Below are 20857 nucleotides of genomic sequence, written 5' to 3'. Positions count from 1 at the left end.
TTTTCCAATTCTCACTAAATACAGGCAAGGTACCAGAGGATTGAAGGTCTGCAAATGCTATACCAATATTTTAAAAAGATGTGAGGGATAAGCCAGAAAATTATAGGCCTGTCTGACTTCCGTGGTGGGCAAATTATTGGAATCAATTCTGAGAGAAAGGATAACCTGTCGCTTAGAAAGGCACGGATTGATCAGGGATAGTCAGCATGGTTTTGTTAAGGGAAGATCGTGTCTTATTAACTTAATAGGATTTTTTGAAGAATTAACAAGGAGGATTGATGATGGCAGTGCAGTGGGTGTTGTCTACATGGATTTTAGTAAGGCATTTGATAAGGTCCCATATGGCAGACTGGTCAGAAAAGTAGGTCTCATGGGATACAGCAGAATCTGGCGAGTTGGATTCTAAATTGGCTCAGCGACAGTAAACAAAGGATAATGGTCGATGGATGTTTTTATGAATGGAAAGCGGCTTCCAGCAGTGTCCCACAGAGCTCAATGTTAGGGCCCTTGCTCTATTTGAATATATTAATGATATGGACTTAAATGTGGAAGCATGTTGGGAATTTGCGATGACACAAAAATTGGCTGTGTGGTTGATAATGAAGAAGATAACTTTGTCTCCAGAAAAATATCAATGGTTTGGTTGAGTGAGCAGAAAAGTGGCAAATGGAATTCAATTCAGAAAAGTGTGAGGTAATGCATTTGGGGAGGGCAAACAAAGCAAGGGACTATTTAATAAACGGGAGGTTATTGAGACGGGTTGAGGAAGTAAGAGACCTTGCAATGAAGGGGGCAGGACAGGTGGATAAGATATAAAGAAAGCATATGGAATGTTTTCCTTTATTGGACGAGGTACTGAATACAAAAGCAGGGATGTAATGATGGAACTGTATAAAATGCTGGTTAGGCCACAGCTGGAATTTTGTGTACAGTTCTGGTCACCACATTACAGGAAGGACATTATTATTCTGGAGAGAGTACAGGGGACATTTACAAGAATGTTGCCAGGCTGGAGAATTGCAGTTATTGAGGAGGCTGAGCCATGATGTCTTTGAGGTGTACAAAATTATGAGGGGCCTCAATGGAATATATAGGAAAGACCTGTTTCCCCTAGCTGAGGGGTCAATTACCAGGGGCACAGATTTAAGGTGATTGGTAGAAGGATTAGAGGAGACATGAGGAAAAACGTTTTCACCCGGAGGGTGGTGGGTGCCTGGAATTCACTGGCCAGGATTTTCCCCTCGGCAATTTGGGGGCGGGGTTCGCTCGCCGAGGGGAAAATGACGCGGGATGACATCGGGAGGAATCCTCGGAATCATCCCGGGCTATTTAAATCTTAAGGAAGGCAGGCGTACAGCGAAATCAGCTGTCCGCCGGCCGACTTGGCCATTGACAGGCTCATTAAGATAGTTAAATGCCCTTAAGGCTGGCGGGCAGGCCAGGAGCCCCAGCGGCCTGTAGATTATTAACTTGCTGTTTGTGGTTTGTGATTGCACTGGAGAGGGTGCAGAGGAGATTACCAGGATGCTGCCTGGGTTGGAGGTCTGAGCTATGCAGAAAGATTGAATAGGCTGGGGTTGTTTTCCTTGGGGCAATGAAGGTTGAGAGGGGACCTGATAGAGGTGTATAAGATTTTAAGGGGTATAGATAGGGTGGAATGGAAGACACCTTTTCCATTAGTAGAGGGGTCCATAACCAGGGGGCATAGATTTAAGGTAACAGGTAGAAGGCTAAGAAGGGAGTTGAGGAGAAATTTTTTCACCCAGAGGGTGGTGGGATTCTAGAAATCACTGCCTGAAAGGGTGGTTGAGTCACAATCTCTCATAACGTTTAAGAAGTATTTAGATATTCATTTGTACTGCCATAGCCTCCAGGGGTACGGGCCAAGCGCTGGAAAATGGGATTGGCATAGTCAGGTCTTTGTTGACTGGCAAAGGGCACGATGGGCCGAATGGTGGCCTCCTGTGCTCTAGATGTCTCTGAGTCTAGGCAAGTTCAAACTTTACTGTGTTGCTGCCCTTTGTAGATTCCTTTCCCAGGCGCCAGCAGCTAGCTCAGAAGGTGGGGAGGTAGGAGAGGAGGGGTGGAAAGAAGGGCTGCTAAGTGAGTGAGGGAGTAAAAGTAAAAAGGGACTGCTGAATGAGTGGTGGGTGGGGGGGCGGGGGAGCAGATGTTGGAAAAAGTGGCTGCTGAATGGGTGACTGTGTTAAGGAGGGGTTGGGAAGTTGGGAAAAGGCAAGGCTGTGTATGTGCGCAGGGCCGGGGAGGGGTGGGTGGGCATGGGTTTGGGAAGACACGCGCACGTGTGATGGAGAGGGGCTGATTACAATATGTGCAGGGTTGGGACAGAGAGGGTCTTCCATGAGTCTGCCACCTGGTAATATGGAAAGCTTGGCTGAAGCCTATGAGTAAACAAACAATAACATTTTTGTAAAGTGCTTTAAAAACTCAGATTTTCATACATATACAGTCATAGAGGTCTACAGCACATGGTGATCTATAATATGTGAACTTTTAATAATTATATGCTGAATATTACTATGCTGCTTTAATGTTTTTTGTTTTTGGCAGCATCTGGGGTCATGTTAAATTTCAAGTTTTTAAAAAGAGGCTGCATTGGAAAGTAGTTTGGGAAGCATTGATATAGAACTCCATATAATTTTGTTTGGAACTAACACAACTTAAAGCGATATCAAACCATTAGTGCAATGTATTTTTAGATGGTTGTAAAATCTGAATTTTGACAGTCGCTTGAAGCAACTAGAGAAGATTTCACCAAAGGAATATGTAATCTAGAAACAAAATTCAAAAAACAGAGTGGCAAACACCAAAGTAAGGCAGCTGGTCAACATGACATCAATGATCAATAGCCTGTTTGTAAAAGCACAGCTCTGCTGGACGGAACACACTACCACTATCTCAAGTTAAGGATATCACAAAGCTGCATTCTACAGCTAGCTGATAAGATAGAAGGAACAGCTGAAAGATAGCTTCAGTGAAGATGTAAATAATGCAACTTACATTCAGAAATCTGGGAAAATGTGGCAAAAAATTGCAGAGCCTATAGAACCACAATGAAGCATGTTATGATGTACCTTGAATCTAGCAAGGTGCTCAAAGAAAATTACTGTTACAGAGAAGTAGCCACCAAGGCTTGGCAAACTGCAGATGATCAATAAACATGGCTGTCAACATGTGTCATGAACTAGTCTACTGAGTTACTCCCACAATAAATTTAATTCCATATGCTTATTTTCCTGTTCACTGCGCAATTGCAAATAAGTAACATTTTAGAAAGATTGCCAACATCTTAAAAGTGCAATTAAAGAAAACAATATCTAAATACATTTTGACCTTCTAAGCAGAGGTTATCAAATCAACCGAGGACAGATAAGTTTCCAAATTCCCTTCTGGGACAAACCCTCATGAAAACATTTTTACTTTCAGGTTTGCTGTCTTTTGAAGGATCTAATCCTATAAACATTACTCCACCCAAAGTGACTTTCCCATGTGGGCAAAACTATTTATATTTCAGCCAAACCAAAGGATACCAAAACCTACCATTATGGAGAATTTATACACAAGCTTCGTAAATGCAGAAACTGTTTGGCCAACATTCAAAAGAGTTTTTAAATTCAATGCTCTTAAGCACCTCCATAATTAAAATGTGTCTTGAGAGGAAGCATCCAGACAATTAACCCATTGGCTCATTAACTAAGATTACTGAAGCAAATCTACTCCAGAGCTGTGACAAATTATATTGCTGGATGTAATTATACTGCTGAGAATTGGACAATTAAAAAAATGGTAGCGGAAAGGAAAATCAAAAGTTGACTTTCTGCTCTCTGTTATCCAATACTCAGGGAAACAAAAATGTTTTGTGACTTTTGAAAAAGTATACCAAATATAGGGATTATTAGTTAGAAATAAAAGTTAAAATTGGGGAGAATAGAAAATGGGGAAGGCAGGACACCAAAGTGAAGCATTTAATAAAACATGTTTGAACTACTTTAATTGCAGAAAGTTGAACTTAAAGAAGCTATTCTCATCATTTATGTAGTCTTATTACTGAAATATTAAGGTTTAGGTCATGGTGTACAATCCGAGTTCCTTTTGTAAATAAAATGGCCAGCCCAGGTAGTGTCAAAATTCTGTGAAGTTACCATTAGACTAAAGGATTAACTTTTATACAAAGTTATTTACAAGTGTACAAATCTTTTCCCATTAAAATTCAACAGTGGTTTACTGAGACAAATCAAACACTCAAACAAAAAGCACATTTGGTGCAATGCAACAATTTGCTGTTCAGTGTATGCAAACTGCTTCACAGCAGGGGTAGGAAAGCTTACAATAATTATGCAATCTAATTAAGCAACCTTAAAAGATGAGTCAACCTAAATACTATAGCTGACCAAATCAGAGACAAGCTGAGATGCTGAATGTTCTCTTCATGGTGATGGTAAAAACTGTAAATGATCATTATTGTTGGTTAGAGACTTTTCTTTCTGGATTCCTAGGACACCTCAACCTGTATTCTTTAGAGAATTTATGATCTACATGAATCAAAATCATCTACAACTTCTTCCATTTTTTTGAAACAGAAATTAAGAATTTAATGTGTGCAGTATCAGTGATTGGAAATAGATAATGTTTTCATTTTACCCAGTAAAAAGGTATGTTGCTAATTTCATATGTCCAACCCATCCAGTAGAGACTAGTAAACCCAAGCAAAAGAGAAAAGCTCTTTTGGAATTTGGAAATGTGCTGAGTTATTGACCAGGAGAGATTTTCTAAAAAAAAAATTCTTGCAACTCTCAGAATATTAATCAAAATTCTACAATATGTATCTATACTTACAATCCCACTATATAAGTTTGATTAACAACTTACCATAAGTGACAATTATGACGTCCAGACTCGGAAATCATTGCATTCCCTGCAATATTTGACCATTTTAATTTAAATTGATCCATATAATCTACAATCTCACTTAAAAAGCAGCATTGGAAGGCCAATAATCACAAAGATATTGTGCTAAGCTGAAAAGGAAACTAAAACCATATCATGTTCCAGGTTTACCGTTCAATGTTATTGCCTGATCTTTATCCGCATTAAATACAATAATTACATCTGAATCCGTCTGGTTAATTGGTTCAAATGCCATGGGATGCCATAAATCAGGCTTGTCCAACACGTAGCCCCTAGTGAGTGGAGGGTTCTGAAAGCAACTGCTCCCACAACCACAGGCCATTCCTCTCCCTCATTTGCTGCTGATAGAAGAGGCTGGATGTGGTGGTGCAGGTGGGAGCAGAGAGGGTGAAGAGAATCGCTGCACAGTGGAGTGGGGGAGGGCACAAGAGAGCGTCTGGGAGACAGAGCTTGGGGGAGACCATGGGCAGAAAGCGAGAGAACGAGAGAGGGCCCGTGCAAGAGTGAGTGATTGTGAGATTGAGCAAGTGTGAGAGTGAGTGATTTTGGAGGGAACATAAAGAAAGAGACAGACAGAGAGGAGGAAGACACAAATAACCTCCCAAAAATACTAGAGAACCAAAGGTCTAGTGAGAAGGAGGAATTGAAGGAAATTAGTATTTCTAAAAAAAGGGTTGGAGAAATTAATGGGACTGAAAGCCGTTAAATCCCCAGAGCCTGATAATCTACATCCCAGGGCACGAAAGGAAGTGGCCATGGAAATAGTGGATGCATTCGGTTGTCATCTTCCAAACTTTTGTAGTTTCTGGAATAGTCCCAGCAGATTGGAACATGGCAAATGTAACCCCACTATTTAAAAAAGGGAGGGAAAAATGGAATTACAGACCAGTTAGCCTAACATCCGTGGTAGGGAAAATGCTACAGTCTGTTATAAAGGATGTGATAACAAGACACTTAGAAAATATCAACGGGATTAGACAAAGTCAACTTGGATTTATGGAAGGGAAATAAAGTTTAACAAACCTACTGGAGTTCTTTGACGATGCAACTAGCAGAACACATAAGGGAGAACCTGTGGATGTGATGTATTTGGATTTTCAAAAAGCTTTTGGTAAAGTCCCACATAAGAAGTTAGTGTGCAAAATTAAAGCACGAGATTGGGGGTAATATATTGACATGGATTGAGAATTGGTTCGCAGACAGGAAACAGAGTAGAAATACATGCATCTTTTTCAGAATGGCAGGCAGTGACTGGTGGGGTACCACAAGGATCAGTGCTTGGGCCCCAGCTTTTCACATTATATTTCAATGATTTAGATGAAGGAACCAAATGTAACATTTCCAAGTCTGCGGACGACACAAAACTAGGTGGGAATGTGAGTGGTGAGGAGGATGTCAAGGGGCTTCAAGGCAATTTAGGCAAGTTGAGTGAATGGGCAAATACATGGCAGATGCAGTAAAACGTGGATAAGTGTGATGTTATCCACTTCGGTAGGGAAAACAGAATGGCAGATTATTTAAATGGTGATAGATTGGAAAATGTTGAAATACAAAGGGACCTGGGTGTCCTTGTACACCAATCACTGAAAGCAAGCATGCAGATACAGCAAGCAGTTAAGGCAGCAAATGGTATGTTGACTTTCATTGTGAGGGGACTTGAGTACAGGAGCAAGGATGTCTTACTGCAGCTATACAGGGCCTTGGTGAGATCACACCTGAAGTAGTGTACATAGTTTTGGTCTCCTTACTTAAGAAAGGATATACTTGTCATACAGGGAATGCAGCGAAGGTTCACCAGACTGATTCCTGGGATGGCAGGGTTGTCAGAGGGAAGATTGGGCTGATTAGGCCTGTATGCACTGGAGTTTAGAAGGAGGGGATCTCAATTCAGGCAGGACTAGAGAGATTGAATGCAGGGATGATGTCTCCTCGGACTTGTGGGGTGGGGGGGGGGGATCTAGAACAAGAGGTCACAATCACAGGACGCAGGGTAGGCCATTTAGAAGAAACTTCTTCGCTGAGAGGGTGGTGAATCTGTGGAATTCTCTACCACAGAGGGCTGTGGAGGCCAAGTCACTGAATATATTTAAGGAGGAAATAGATTTCTAGACTCTAAAGGTATCAAGGGGTATGGGGAGAGAGCAGGAGTATGGCGTTGAGATAAGAGCATCAGCCATGATCATATTGAATGCTGCAGCAGGCTCGAAGGGCCGAATGACCTACTCCTGCTCCATTTTTCTATATTTCTAGAGAAAGAGAGAAAAGGAAGGGCAATGTGTGTGTGTCTGGCTCACTCAGTCTCTCCCCACTCACCCTCATGTGCACACACCAACACAATCACAGCCTTGATAAAAGCAAAATGCTGCAGATGCTGGAAATCTGAAACAAAAGCAAAAAATGCTGGAAAAACTCAGCGGGTCTGACAGCATCTATGGAGAGAAAGACAGAGTTAACATTTCAAGTCGGTATGACTCTTCTTCAGAGATCTGGAGAGTCATACGGACTCGAAATGTTAACTCTGTCTTTATCTCCACAGATGCTATCAGACCTGCTGAGTTTTACCAGCATTTTTTGTTTTGTTGTTGACACAATCAGAGCCACTCATAGTGGGTGAGGATGTGTGAGTGTGCATCAAGAGATTGGGAATGAGCCAGACTGACTCCAGCCCCCTCACATTCCAATGTTGATCCTTATTAATCACTCTTCTGATTTTCAATTTATTGCTTTGACATTGCTTTATTTTTGCTCAGCAAGTTGTTTCTTTTCTTCATGCCTCAGCTTTATTTTGAAATTGCTGTTTAATGGTGTGCAAAACCTTATCTTTCTGAAATTTCCTCATCAGCCTCTTGAATGAGGAGAAAATGGGAATGTGGCCCCCCCCAAGTGAAAAGGTTGTCCAAGCCTGTCATAAATTCATCCTACACTAATCACCAGAGCACATCATAGTTCATCAGCAAGATTACTAGAAAAATGGTGAAAAGGAGAACACCTCAAATAAATCACTGAAATGTCATTAGTAAATGCTTCCTTGACATTTTTTGATTTCCCAGCACCCACTGCTTCATACTGCAGTGAAAATGCAAACTGATAATATCCCATAAAATGCTCAACACTTTCTAATTACAGCTGGGTTAATTAGCCTATCATTTTCAGGACCGCATCACTATTTTTGAACAGCAGAATCATACTTGATATTCGCTAGGCAGGTACAGTTCTTGCATTCTGGGTCCAAATAAGTATAAGTGATGTTATTGCACAAATGCTTAAAAAACACATATCCCCAAACTCTATTATTTAACAAGGGTGCTAGCAAATTTCAACATTCATACAACAATATTTTTCACAGCAATTTCCAAGATATAGTTTCAGAAAGCTTAGGGCAGCTAGGAAATGTTGAGTATTTCATCATGTTGGAATAAGAAAAATTGCTCAAGTTTATCTGGTGCTGTTTCACATCCCACCTTTTCAAGGACAATTAGGGATGGGCAACAAATTCTGGCCTTGCCAACAACATTCACATCCCATGAAAGAATCAAATAAAAAGTTGAATATAGAAATCAAAGTCTTCAATTTTAGGACAATTGGAAACAAGCACATTGATAACACTTATCAAGTGACCATGCTATAAAGTCAGAATCAGTTTTGATGTATAGGTACGAGAAAAGAAAAGTAGCACATAAAATAGCTTTTAAATGCTTTTGTTGTGACATAAATTACATCAGGTGACCACTCAACAACAATGCTTCCGCACAGTATATAATAGAGGTCTGCACGCAATGGGGCTCAGTTTGCTTCAAGATATTTACAAATTAAGGCAATATATAATCGGTATTCTCTACAGACCAGCATAGCTGAGAGAGAAGCAGAATTTCTTCTGTAGATTGCACACTGCTAGAAACACACCAAGTGGTGAAGGGGGAGGATCCTTGCGGCAGCAGAGATTCCAGGCACTAGCAAAAGATCTGCTGCATCTAACAGGTGTTACTCTATGCAGTTGCTTTACCTATTTGCACAGATCAGTGAAGAAACAGAACTTGTCATTCGCCTCACTGACATTTGCCTAGAGTTTTCATGAACTTCTTCCTATAGATTTCCTCTAATTGGCCATTTTTTCCACTGCAGCACAGTCAGGGGATCCGTGGATCAGGAAGCAGAGCAATGAACAATAAGGCTCTTTCACCAGCCAGACTGGAGAATCTTCACAGAGACACAGAATGCAAATCAGGAAGTATAAAGCAGGAACTATAAAATAGATTCAAATGATGTACAGAAAGCAAAATGAAGACGGGTAAGTACAGATGGGATTGAGGGAGAGAGATAAAAGTCGCAGACAGAAAGAGAAAAAAAGATTTGTTCTAACCTCCAAAGTGTGTTGGAGATCTCAGAAGATTTTCTTCCTTGAGGATGAGGCACCACACTTCTAAAATTATTTTCTGGGCAAGAGAGGTGGTTCAGCAATAATTACCGCTGTTCACATTTACACCCAAATACACCAGCCCTAAATTTTGCACTCAATTTTTATGCAGACATAGTGGCAAGTTCTCATCGTTTCAGCCATTGCAGTCATTTGAATGACGGACCTCATGGTGAGAACTACAATAGCATACCCTGTGGTTTAAACTGACAGCAATCAATGTTTTCTGTAAGCTGTGCAGCCACATAGAACCTGAAGATCCCTAGGTAGGCAGCGCAAAAGTCAGCTCCTTTAAGTCAACACGCAGTCATGCAAAAAAGTTTAAAGGGGCTATATTCCTCAATAATTTACTTGTGCATTCCTTAAAAAAAATTAGAGGAACCTCTGCTACCAATCATTTTTGCCTGAGATCAGGCTAATCATTTAAGTTTGCTGGATCCAGATGCAAAATTGACCCCACAATTGAGTATTTCCTTTGGAGTATTAAGAACAGATAGGGTACAATCACATTTGCTTCTTGAGCTCAGATTACCTGCATTAACGGATATTAGTGGAAAACAGAAAATAAATACAGAAGCATTTGTTTCCAAGAAAAAATAGGCTCAAACTGACAGCAACATGCGAGCTTCTGCAACTTGTGCAAACATCTGAAATTGATGTCTGATTTACTCCTGTAACAATGATAATGTTGTTACTGCAAAATCCAGGTCAGTTTCTATGGGCAGCTGTTTAAGGGGTGCCCAGATACTTGCCATATAATGAGTGTAGTGACCTGTCACCAACCTTGGGGATTTCCTACAACTGGATGGTAGTGACAATTAAGAAGAGACCAAGCAAGCCATAACATCATGATAGGCTTACAGGGTGCCTTACGAGCATAACAGAACAAATAACTGTTGATGGTATTGAAAGAACCTTACAGGGTCTGTAATAATAAAACAAAATTTTGTACATTTTTAAAATACTAAGTAATTCTTTCAACTCTGAATTATGAGGAGTGGGATACAAACCCTACCAGGAACCTTGGATCTGTCCAAGTGGTAATTATCTTGGTTTAACAATGTTTTCTGTAAGCTGTGCAACCACATGGAACCTGAAGATCCCTAGGTAGGCGGCACAAAAGTCAGCTCCTTTAAGTTAACACGCAGTCATGCAAAAAAGTTTAAAGGGGCTGTATTCCTCAATAAATTACTTGTGCATTCATTAAAAAAAGAGGAACCTCTACTATCAATCATTTTTGCCTGAAATCAGGCTAACCATTTAAGTTTGCTGGATCCAGATGCAAAATTGACCCCACAATTGAGTATTTCCTATGGAGTATTAAGACCAGATAGGGTAGAATCACATTTGCTTCTTGAGCTCAGATTACCTGCATTAACGGATATTAGTGGAAAACAGAAAATACATACAGAAGCATTTGTTTCCAAGAAAAAAAGGCTCAAACTTATCCTTGATCACTAAACAGGGTGATAGAATTTGCAGATTGTTTTGCCATCAAACATTATTGATGGACAAACTCAAGTCTGGAAAATACTTTGGATTACCTCAGTGTGCATCTTTCATTTTGAATTTGTCAGCCATACAGCTTAAATCATTTGCTATTGTATTGTCTTTTCTGTTTAGATGATGTGATAGAACTTACTATAAACCACGCCATATTAGTCAGTCCCATTTTTTGGGCCCCAAAAATCATATACTGTGTAAATCAACCCCTCTTTTCAGCCACCCTTTATAGACATGCTATACTCTCATTAGTTGTCAGCCTCAATTCTTCACCACAACTGCATGTTTTACTTACTGATACCTTATATCCGGGCATAGGGATCAAGCAGGCAATACGGGTTGTGTTGTGAAAATGGTAAGACATGCCCACTCTTTGCGCGGATGCTAGTGACATTTCAAAATGGTGACTACCACACCCATGCCAGTGGTTCATTTTTATACACGGCATATAAATTGACCCCCATTTTTGGGAGGGATATTTGAATATTTCAATGGTCGACTTATACACAGGCATCTACAGGTATCTTAAAGACAATGGAGCTGACATAGACTATAGATGAGCATCTTGCAAGCGTAGTTGTGAAGCTGAAAACCAAATGGGAGATAACTATTGTGACAAGATTGAATGAAGGACAATGTCAAAGAAGATATACTTTATATCCATTATGGTCACAGTCTCCTGGATACTGCCTGAATAATCTGAGGCAGGGTCATCAACTCGAACAATCTGTAAAGAAATTCTTTCAATGCTGTGAGATAGAAAAGATGCAGCATCCACACGCCCTTTTTGTGACGCATTAAAATTTCCCTTTCCTGTCCTCGATGTGTCTGTAGAGCTGGGACTGGTTCCATGGAATGTCTGCAACGGAAACTGCATGATCCAAGCCCTGGTCTCAGGCAACAGCCCCTCTAGTGATTCATGTTTCAGCAGAACATAGAAAATCTCAAGATTGGGAAAGGCTTTAGGTCCATCTACCTTCCATGAAAAGATCTCAAGGCCATTAAGTTTACAATTGCTTGTACAGTAGAAAAGTAAATGATATACTTCTTTCCAAGACACTTGCACAATTTGACAGTGAACAGATCCAAGGTACTTCCTGCACAACCTCCCCAAACAAGCTATTTCAGAAACCGACCATCTTTGCAGTAAAATATTTATTTCTTACACCACATTTGGAAACCATCCATTTTTAGCATTGTGACAACATCTAGTTTACAGTTCATATTAATTTTTGAGAGTTAATGTTTAGTTCTGGGAAGATTAAAGTTCAACTGTAGAAAATAGCATAAGTGCAACTAAAGCACTTTAGAATCTATTACACTTAAAAACTTTGGGGCCATGTTGACTTAAGGGATTAATGGTTAGAAAGGCAAGATCCTCAAAGAGCAGGTGGGACTTACTTAGCTGGAGATGCTTGCAAAGAAGTGCAGGCCAGAGAAATGTTTTGTTTTAAGAGTTAGAGCCAAATTAATTTAAAAGCAGCCAGTGAACCCTGAAAGGCTATGCCAACATGGAGATGGGCAGAACTGAAGAGGTTCTCTGGTTTCAATTTATCTGTGTTTGCTGGGAGAGGAGGGTTGGTTTCAGTTTGGACCTCATGTGATTTGCAACTCACAACAAAGCCCTGGGAGCTGTTAGCAGGCTCCAGGCAGTTAGAGCTGAGAGAAGTCTTGGAAGGTTAGTGCGTCCATGCCAGGCAGTTAAGGCTCAGAGATGCCTGGGAGTCATTTTATAGCTCAGTGCAGCTGCGAGACTGATGTTTGGAGAAACCCAAGGGTAGTGCCAGCTTAGTGAAGCTCTCAGTCTGTGAAAGATTGCTCACCTCCCGATGGTTCAATCAGTGAGACAATCCAAGTCGGAACTGCTTTTGAGGAAATTCAAAGGATAAATCTTCAAAAGTGAAGAATTGAAACCCCTTGTGTGGGGAACAGAGTCTTAACAAGATTTTGTGACTCTCAGTGGTCACTGACATCTGGGTGGGCTGCTGAGAAATCTGTGGAATCTGTCTTAGTCGCATCTGTCACTTAATGCGCAGTGTGGTGTGTTTAACCACAGTTGCCTGTTAATTCCTATTTATCTCATGTTTATTCTGACTGTTAAGAATATAAGACATATATTGTAGATTGTTTTACTTTTTTGACTTTGTACAGTAAAATTTATTTTGTTTGCTTAAATCCGTGGAATCTTGTGGCTTTATTCTCAGTGAGTAACTGGAATTTCAAAATTTGTCTACTTTAAACACAAAGTTACTAGTCCCTAAATGGATCATAACAGTATGTACTCCTATGCCTTCATTTTGTATACCAAATTTAATACTCAACTGATCTTGTACGACCTTGAGCTTTATTAACTTGAACATCTCCATCAAGCCACCTCAGTTTTTTTCTTCAACATTACTCTCTGTTCTGAGAGCAGACTCATTATGTTTCATTCTCTTAATCATTTCCTTCAAACTACATCTTTCCTGTGCAAAATATTCCAGAGCTGCATACAAAATTGCAGATGTGACCTAATCAATGCTGTCTGCAATGGCAGCAAAAGGTCCATCAATCTATGCTCTATTCTTTGAATAACACCCATTTTTCCTTTTGGCTCCCAGAGTTCATTCTTTGTTTGTCTCGTCACTATTTCCTTATGAATTCTATAATCCCCTGCTTACTGCACACCCTTAAGCACATAACATTATACTTAGCTATGTTAAGCTGGATATGCCAATTGGTTGCCCACCTCCACAAATCAATCTGATCCAGTGGGAATCTACTCAAAATTATACAAATGAGGCCATGCTGCTAAATTTGGTAGGGGCTCGCCGTCCTGTTATTGGGCTTCCCCCAACCTCCCCATTAATAAGGGGTACATGGCTATAATCAGATTCATTTTAGCTCAATCAACATAATTTACTTCCACATAGTAATAACTAATTCACATCAGTGGGTCATGTTACATGACCAATTGGCATACCTTCAACAGATGCTGTATATTGGCCATGTCCAGACAATTTACCGGATACCATATTTATTTGCTGAATGGAACTTCCAACTTTTTTCTAAACTATAATAACACCCAGAGCAAGATATTTTCATTCATTTTTTGTGTGCAGTCAGATCTAAATATTCACAGAAGCTCACTTTTTCAGTCATACTGCATCAGGACTCAGACCCAACAAAAGTGACAGACAAACACTCAAGACTTTTCAGGTGGTGGTACCTACATAGTGGCAGCTCATCAGGCCAAAATAGTTATCAACTCTCCATGACTGTAATTCCCATTAAAACTGAAAGTAGCAGTTACTTAAATCTCCTTAAATAGCAAAAATAAGCACAGAAATCGCCCAATTTCTACCATTTGAGTTAGTCAGTCTTCCTTACCTCATGATGGAAATTGAAACCATAATATGCAGTCCCCAATTACTAGATCAATGGTATTGATTATAACATGTATTTTGAATAAGGTGGTGAAAATGTTATATTTTCTAATTAACTGCATAATCACACCAAACAAGTTTTAGTTACTAAAATCCGTGTGACCTCTAGGAGACCAGAGGCAATAGTAGAAGAAATTGGAGAGCTTAAATACTGGGAATAAAAAGTCTAAAGGCCAAACCACATCATGCAGTATTCAACAATTTATTTTCAGGTGACATTCTTCTAGTATCCTACCTTTCCGTTGTACAAAAATCCTTAGCAATGGGTTTGCCATGGAAATGGCCTTGCAGAAGTTGTCATCATTGTTGATTGGCAGCAGGTCACCATGGACATCAGCGTATCCAATTAATATATCCATGTTTGAAATGTTATGCATATGAAGGATTAGACTGTAGAATTCATCAAACTTTCCAGGTTTATACCGGCTTAAGGAAAATCTTCGGAATTCTGCCCCAAACTGATTAAAAACAAAAATGATATTAGTACTGCACTGGAGAAAAGTTAACACTACACACAGAAACAATAGATTAGTACAATACACTGGTGATATCTTTTGTTTTTAAACAGAGCAGCAGTCCACTCTTCTGCAACAGAAAAATATCAACACTACAATCTCAAACTCCAGTCGGTTGCTGCTTCAAAAGCAATCTAGAGACAAGTTTCCTTCTTTTCCTCCTCCACTCCTCATCAAAAATCTGGAAACAGCACACCTGTTAAAATCTCTTGGGAAAGGAGGGCATGACTGCCACCTGAAGATAGGTTGGGGGAAGGGAGAGAAAGTTAAAAAGGCATGATGTGACAAGTATCACAGGTGCATTTTAAGCATTTTGCAAAGTGAGCATTGCAAGTGTTACAAACAGGAAGGGGTTTAATTTTAAAAGCCTGATTTCTCTTCTCACCACCCATCTGTAACAGAAAGGTATTTTGATTTCCTTCTTTATATGCAGTGGTGTATTTCCCAAACTCCCTTGGTTTTGGTTTATTTATTAATAATGCTACAGCAAACTCAAGATAGGATAAACTTACAGGGCTTATTTATTTTACACACACAAAACAGGGGAGAGGATTCACAACATCCTCCCTTTTTGCATTCATACAGTAAAGGAGGGATACAGAAAAGAAAGCTGTACGGGGCAAAGACTATAGAGAAAGTAAGAATTATTGTTTCACACGAGTCCAGAATCAAAGTTCCAATGGTATATTCTTTTATAAAGTTGGTGGGCTGAAGACTGGTGCTGGAGTTGAGATGACCTCCACGGTGCAATAGGCACAGGGAGGCAAATTAGTCTAGTGGGCAATGGTACAGAAGTTCCAGTAGAATTAGCGTAGATGGGGCCAGGCATTCAAACTTTGGTTCTGCGCTGCTGCTTGCTAGATGGAAGATGGCAGACAGAGCTTTGTAGCTCCACAAGGGAATAATACAGGTTTCATCAGCTTTCGGGGTGAGTCATGTGACTCCCACATCTCCACTTTGACATGACAAAAGACGCATGTTCCTTAGTCTGGATTCTTGAGGTTGTTAATGTTTCAACCATTAAGAATTTAGAGAGTTTTCAGGGTATTTTGTCCCATCATTGGCCAGGCCTGGCTTAAAAAATGCAAATGGCCTTTATATAATTCACTTGGAAGTTGGTCTTCTGCAACTTACCAGGTCGTTAGGGCTTGGCTTAAATAGCCAAGTGGTTATGGTACTGGGTTTGTAGCACCAAGATCAAGAGTTCAAATCTCACAATGCAAACTATGAAACAATGTAACTTCATCTGAATAGGAACAGATGGAAATGTGTTTGTACTCGAAAGAGTTACCAGGTCGTTAGGGCTTGGCCTAAATAGCCAAGTGGTTATGGTACTGGGTTTGTAACCCCAAGATCAAGAGTTCAAATCTCACAATGGCAAACTATGAAACAATGTAACTTCATCTGATATAGGAACAGATGGAAACATGTTTGTACTCGAAAGAGTTACATCTTAGGCTTGGCCTAAATAGCCAAGTGGTTATGGTACTGGGTTTGTAACCTCAAGATCAAGAGTTCAAATCTCACAATGGCAAACTATGAAACAAGAAAGAGTTCAAATCTCACAATGGCAAACTATGAAACAATGTAACTTCATCTGAAACAGATGGAAACGGGTTTGTACTCAAAAGAGTTACCAGGTCATTAGCACCTCTTCAGAGCTAACAAGGTGGCAGCAAACTCTGAACGCCACTAAGTTCATTTTGTTCGAATCATAGCCAGCCATGGTTTCAGTCATTTTAAAGTCTTTGTCCAGCTTTTAAAATTTTATAAATTAGCCGTGATGATATATATATTTTATAAAAACGTAAGGTCTTAGCCCCCTGACCACAAGTCAATGGTTCTAACAACAAAGACCAAAGTTTAACAGATTTATATTTATCACCTGAACACAAATTAGAATTCTGTTTTGGTTCAAGGTGTCATAAATCAGAAATAAACTATATTTCACCCAGATCATTTTGCCTTTTTACTGAATTATTTACCCACTAATTTTTTTAAATTAATATGTTTTGAAAGTCTATCTGCCTTATCCCAGAAGCCACCAGAGTAAAAACTGATGAGTTCAGATGAACAATCTGATTTCAAAAGGGGAGTTTAACAATGTGTTACTGTGAGGGACTAAGACCTCATCTTTTTATATATAAAATATATAGATATGCTCACTGCTACTTCAAAAAAAATTAAAACTGGATGAAGATCTTTAAAATGGCTGAATCTATGTCCGTCTGTGACCGCCCAACCAATCTTCAGGTGGTAGTCATGGCCTCCTTTTCAAGAGATCCTGACAGGTGTGTTGCTTCCAGATTTTTGATGAGGAGTGAAGGTGGAAAAGAAGGAAACTTGTCTCTAGATTGCTTTTGCAGCAGCCTATTGGAATTTGAGATTGCGGTGCAGATATGTTTCAATTACAGAAGAGTGAGCTAATGTTATTTTCATGTAACTGACCACTGTTCTATGTTTTAAAAAAAATAGATATCACCAGTGTGTTGTATTAATCTATCGTTTCTGTGTGTAGTGTATTGGGCAAACTCACACATTGTTATCTCTGGGAAGTCACTAATGACCCACTGTGGGCTGCATAGGCCAAATTCAAACAGAGAAATACAAAGGCCATCTGCATTTCATAGCTCAGGCTGGCCAATAGGAGTTTGCTCATCTGCTAAGATGAAGAGCCCACAACCTTCAATTCTTGATGGCTGAGACATTTAACAATCTCAGGGATCCAGACCAGCGATACACATTCTTTGTCAAAGAGTGTGGCGAGGCGGGAGTCAAGTGATATGGGTCTCTGGCTTGTGGAAACAGTAATACTGCTTTGCTGAACCGCAAAGCTCAGTCTGCTGTTTACTATCTAACTGGCAACCTCACAGAAAAGGAGCTCTGCCCAGGTTGAACACCTGGCCTCATCTACCCTGCTTCTGCTGGAAATTCTGTACCATCACCTACAAGACTGGTTAATCTCTGCATGCCTATCTCATCGTGTGAAGTCAACACCAATGGAAAAGTAAATTAGACAGCATTGGTTGTCAACCCACCAAACTCTGTGAAGGAATACCTCATTTCACTTTGATTCAAGACTGGAACCCACATGAAACAATATTTATTTTTTCTGTGGTCTCTGCACTGCAAGTCTTTCTTTTCTCTATCCCTCTCATTACTGTCTGAGTGTGGAGGCAACATTGCGCCATTCCTTTCGCGTTTTGAGTGTGTGCAAATAAACTGACCCTTCAGGTGGAATTTTTCCCCCATTTGGCGGGGGGGGGGGGTTTGATGGGCGTGCACGTGTACTTTCGATCAGCGCCCCCAATCGGAGGTGCAGCACCATTTTACGTGGGTGGGTCAGTTAAGGCCTACCCAGCGTGACGTCCACACGGAGGTGCTATGCGCTCCCTGTGCAGGCAGGAGGAATGCCTAACTCAAGAGTGCACTCTTTCGCGCATGCACATGAAAGAACACACTCATCTCCCTGAGCCAAGTGCTGCCTCAGGGAGATCGCCTCCACTTTCAAAAATATTAATAGAAAAAAAACATTTCCCTTACATGTCCCCTCTTGTGACAATGTCACATGAGATGGGACATGTTCATAATTTCCAAAAAAATTTTAAAATTTTAAAAACCCTACATGAAACCTCATCCCGTCTGTGGATGAGGTTTCATGTTTTTTCTACTTCCCGCCGGGGCTCCTGGCCTGCCCACCAACCTTAAGGTTGGACGGGCAGGTCCACTAATTACTTTAATTGCTCTGTCAATGGCCTCAATTGGCCTTTGACAGGTCAGTGGGCACGCAGATGATTTTGCTGTGCCTCCGCCTTCCTGAAAATTTAAATGGAGCACGGTGGCGTCGAGAGTTCTGCCCGACATTACGGTGCATCATTTAACACATCGGTGAGCAGGCCCCGCCCCCACTCACCAGCGGTAAAATCCAGCCCTTTGAGTTCATCTTATCTCGAGTTTCCAACTGGATTGAATCAGAACTGAGTTGGGGAATATGCCATTACATATAAAGAGGGAAACAAATCAAAACACCTTTCTGTTTATGGATGGGTGGTGAAAGGAGAAATTAGAGCTGTTTAAATTAACCCTCCTCCTGTCCATAACACTTTGTGTTATCAAGATTGACAGGAGACAGAACCTTCACCCTACATATTCTCCATTAAACTTATTATCGGGGTTACTTGTCCTAACTAAGCCATTCTGATTCAAATACTGCAAAGAATAAAGACTTTCATTTCAGCTGGTGGGATCTTTTATATCCACTGGAACTGGCAGGTGTCTGATCTGAAAGATAGAATCTGTACTGAGTTCAGTGCTATGCCCAAGTTCCAATGTTCTAATTAATATGCACAAATTATAAAATATCATAAAATAAATTCTTATTTCCACATTTAGAATGGAAACTATGTAAACTTGTCACAATGAAATTAACCAGAAGTGGGAACAGTTTATTTTTAACTAGTAGCAAGACTTATTTACATTTCAACAAGTTTACGTAGGCAGTTTCCATTATAAATGTGGACATCATAGACTACATAAATGCTCATTTCCCCTTCAATAAACAATGCTGTCAACAAACTTGCTGTGCTAAAACGATCATTTACCTAATTCTATACAGCAACCCACAAGTTCACTTCTACTCCAAAGAATTTTAATTTAACAATTTTACTATATAGCAAGTAGTACTTAAAACATGGAGAAAAACTTGTTGATGCTGGTTTCATAAAGATGCTATTAAAACATTTAATTGCAGATACACTATAAACAGTGGAAATAAAATACTGTATTTGAAACAATTGTAACATTAAAAATTAGCCAACTTTGCAATCAACTAAAAATGTGCAATCCTCATTCAGTAAGTCAACTTTGAACAACTCCTTCCAATGTGTTACAAAAAAAGGATCTGAAATTTCTGTTTTAACAGTAGAGAACAGCAAGAACTGGAATAAAGCGTTCATAATATTACCTGTTTGCAATTAGCAGTAACAGGCTGGGACAAACAGATTTTATTTCCAAATTTATAAACTAGAAGTAGGTTTACAAGAGCTCTTTCATTTTAAGAAACAAGGTCCGCACAGATTTTCAGAATAGGTAAGCAAACAGCAGTAGTGATTGTCACAGCAGTGCAAGCTCACCAAGAAAAGCACTACAGTAACCATTTTATTTTGGTACCTCAAATTCAGATATGAAACTGCTTAGTGAAAAGTACAAATTCTTAAAAATCAGGAGAAATTATGATTCCAGGAGTTTATTTCAATTATATAATTTCATTGTTTAAGGACTCAAATTGGAGCCACTTTTGATGATTCAGCTCTCTTTTTAACATGCCAGATTTAGTAGGTAGGTTCCAAGAGAGTACAATAAAGATTGACTGAACTTAAATCTAGATTAAATATTATTTTAATATTAGTTTGGACTTTTACTTTACTTAGTAGTTCAGCCCAATAGTACCCATGCAAGAAAGATAAACTTTCAGAGCATAGCTGTATTTTAAGCTTGTAACACAGTTTTAGGACCACAGTGAGGTTGTCTCGACCTTCGATTTGATTATATCTGAATGGTCATCCAGAAATTTCCTACAATTTTTTCAAATTAAGGCATTCTGCAAGGATATGAAATAACATATCTTTCTTATTGGTGGGAATCTGGAACTCACTGCCTGAAAGGGTGGTGGAGGCAGATACCCTCATAACATTTAAGAAGTATTTAGGTGTGCACTTGCGATGCCATGGCATACAAGGCTATGGGCCTAGTGCTGGAAAATGGGATTAGAATAATTATGTACTTGTTTGACCAGTGCAGACTCAATGGGCCGAAGGGCCTTTTTCACTGCTGTAGACCTCTATGACTCTATGAGTGGCTACGCTCCAGGAGATGATGCTATCCCAGCTGAGATCTACAGGGCCGGAGGTCAATACCTGGTCAAAAAGTTCACTGAACTCTTTCAGTCTATGCAGGAGCAAGAAACCATCCTGTAATAATACAAAGATCCTCCTTTGTCCTGTTGTACAAGCGGAAAAGAACTTGCCAATCTTTCAACAGAGGAATCTCACTCCTCTCCATCACCAGCAGTC

General features: G+C 39.9%; 1 protein-coding gene across 1 annotated transcript in view; it reads right to left on the bottom strand.

Annotated features, from left to right (window-relative positions):
* LOC121276267 (partitioning defective 6 homolog gamma-like) overlaps nt 1-20857 on the bottom strand; it is an 88214-nt gene that overhangs the window by 58897 nt on the left and 8460 nt on the right. Inside the window, exon 2 of the mRNA XM_041184491.1 lies at nt 14507-14729. Within this exon, the coding sequence (XP_041040425.1) occupies nt 14507-14729 (223 nt within the window). The remainder of the gene's footprint in view (nt 1-14506; nt 14730-20857) is intronic.

Source organism: Carcharodon carcharias, chromosome 3 (assembly GCF_017639515.1).
Source record: "Carcharodon carcharias isolate sCarCar2 chromosome 3, sCarCar2.pri, whole genome shotgun sequence".
Taxonomy (NCBI): domain Eukaryota; kingdom Metazoa; phylum Chordata; class Chondrichthyes; order Lamniformes; family Lamnidae; genus Carcharodon; species Carcharodon carcharias.
The sequence above is the reverse complement of the archived record's forward strand: the minus strand, read 5'-3'. Positions and strand labels throughout refer to the sequence as shown.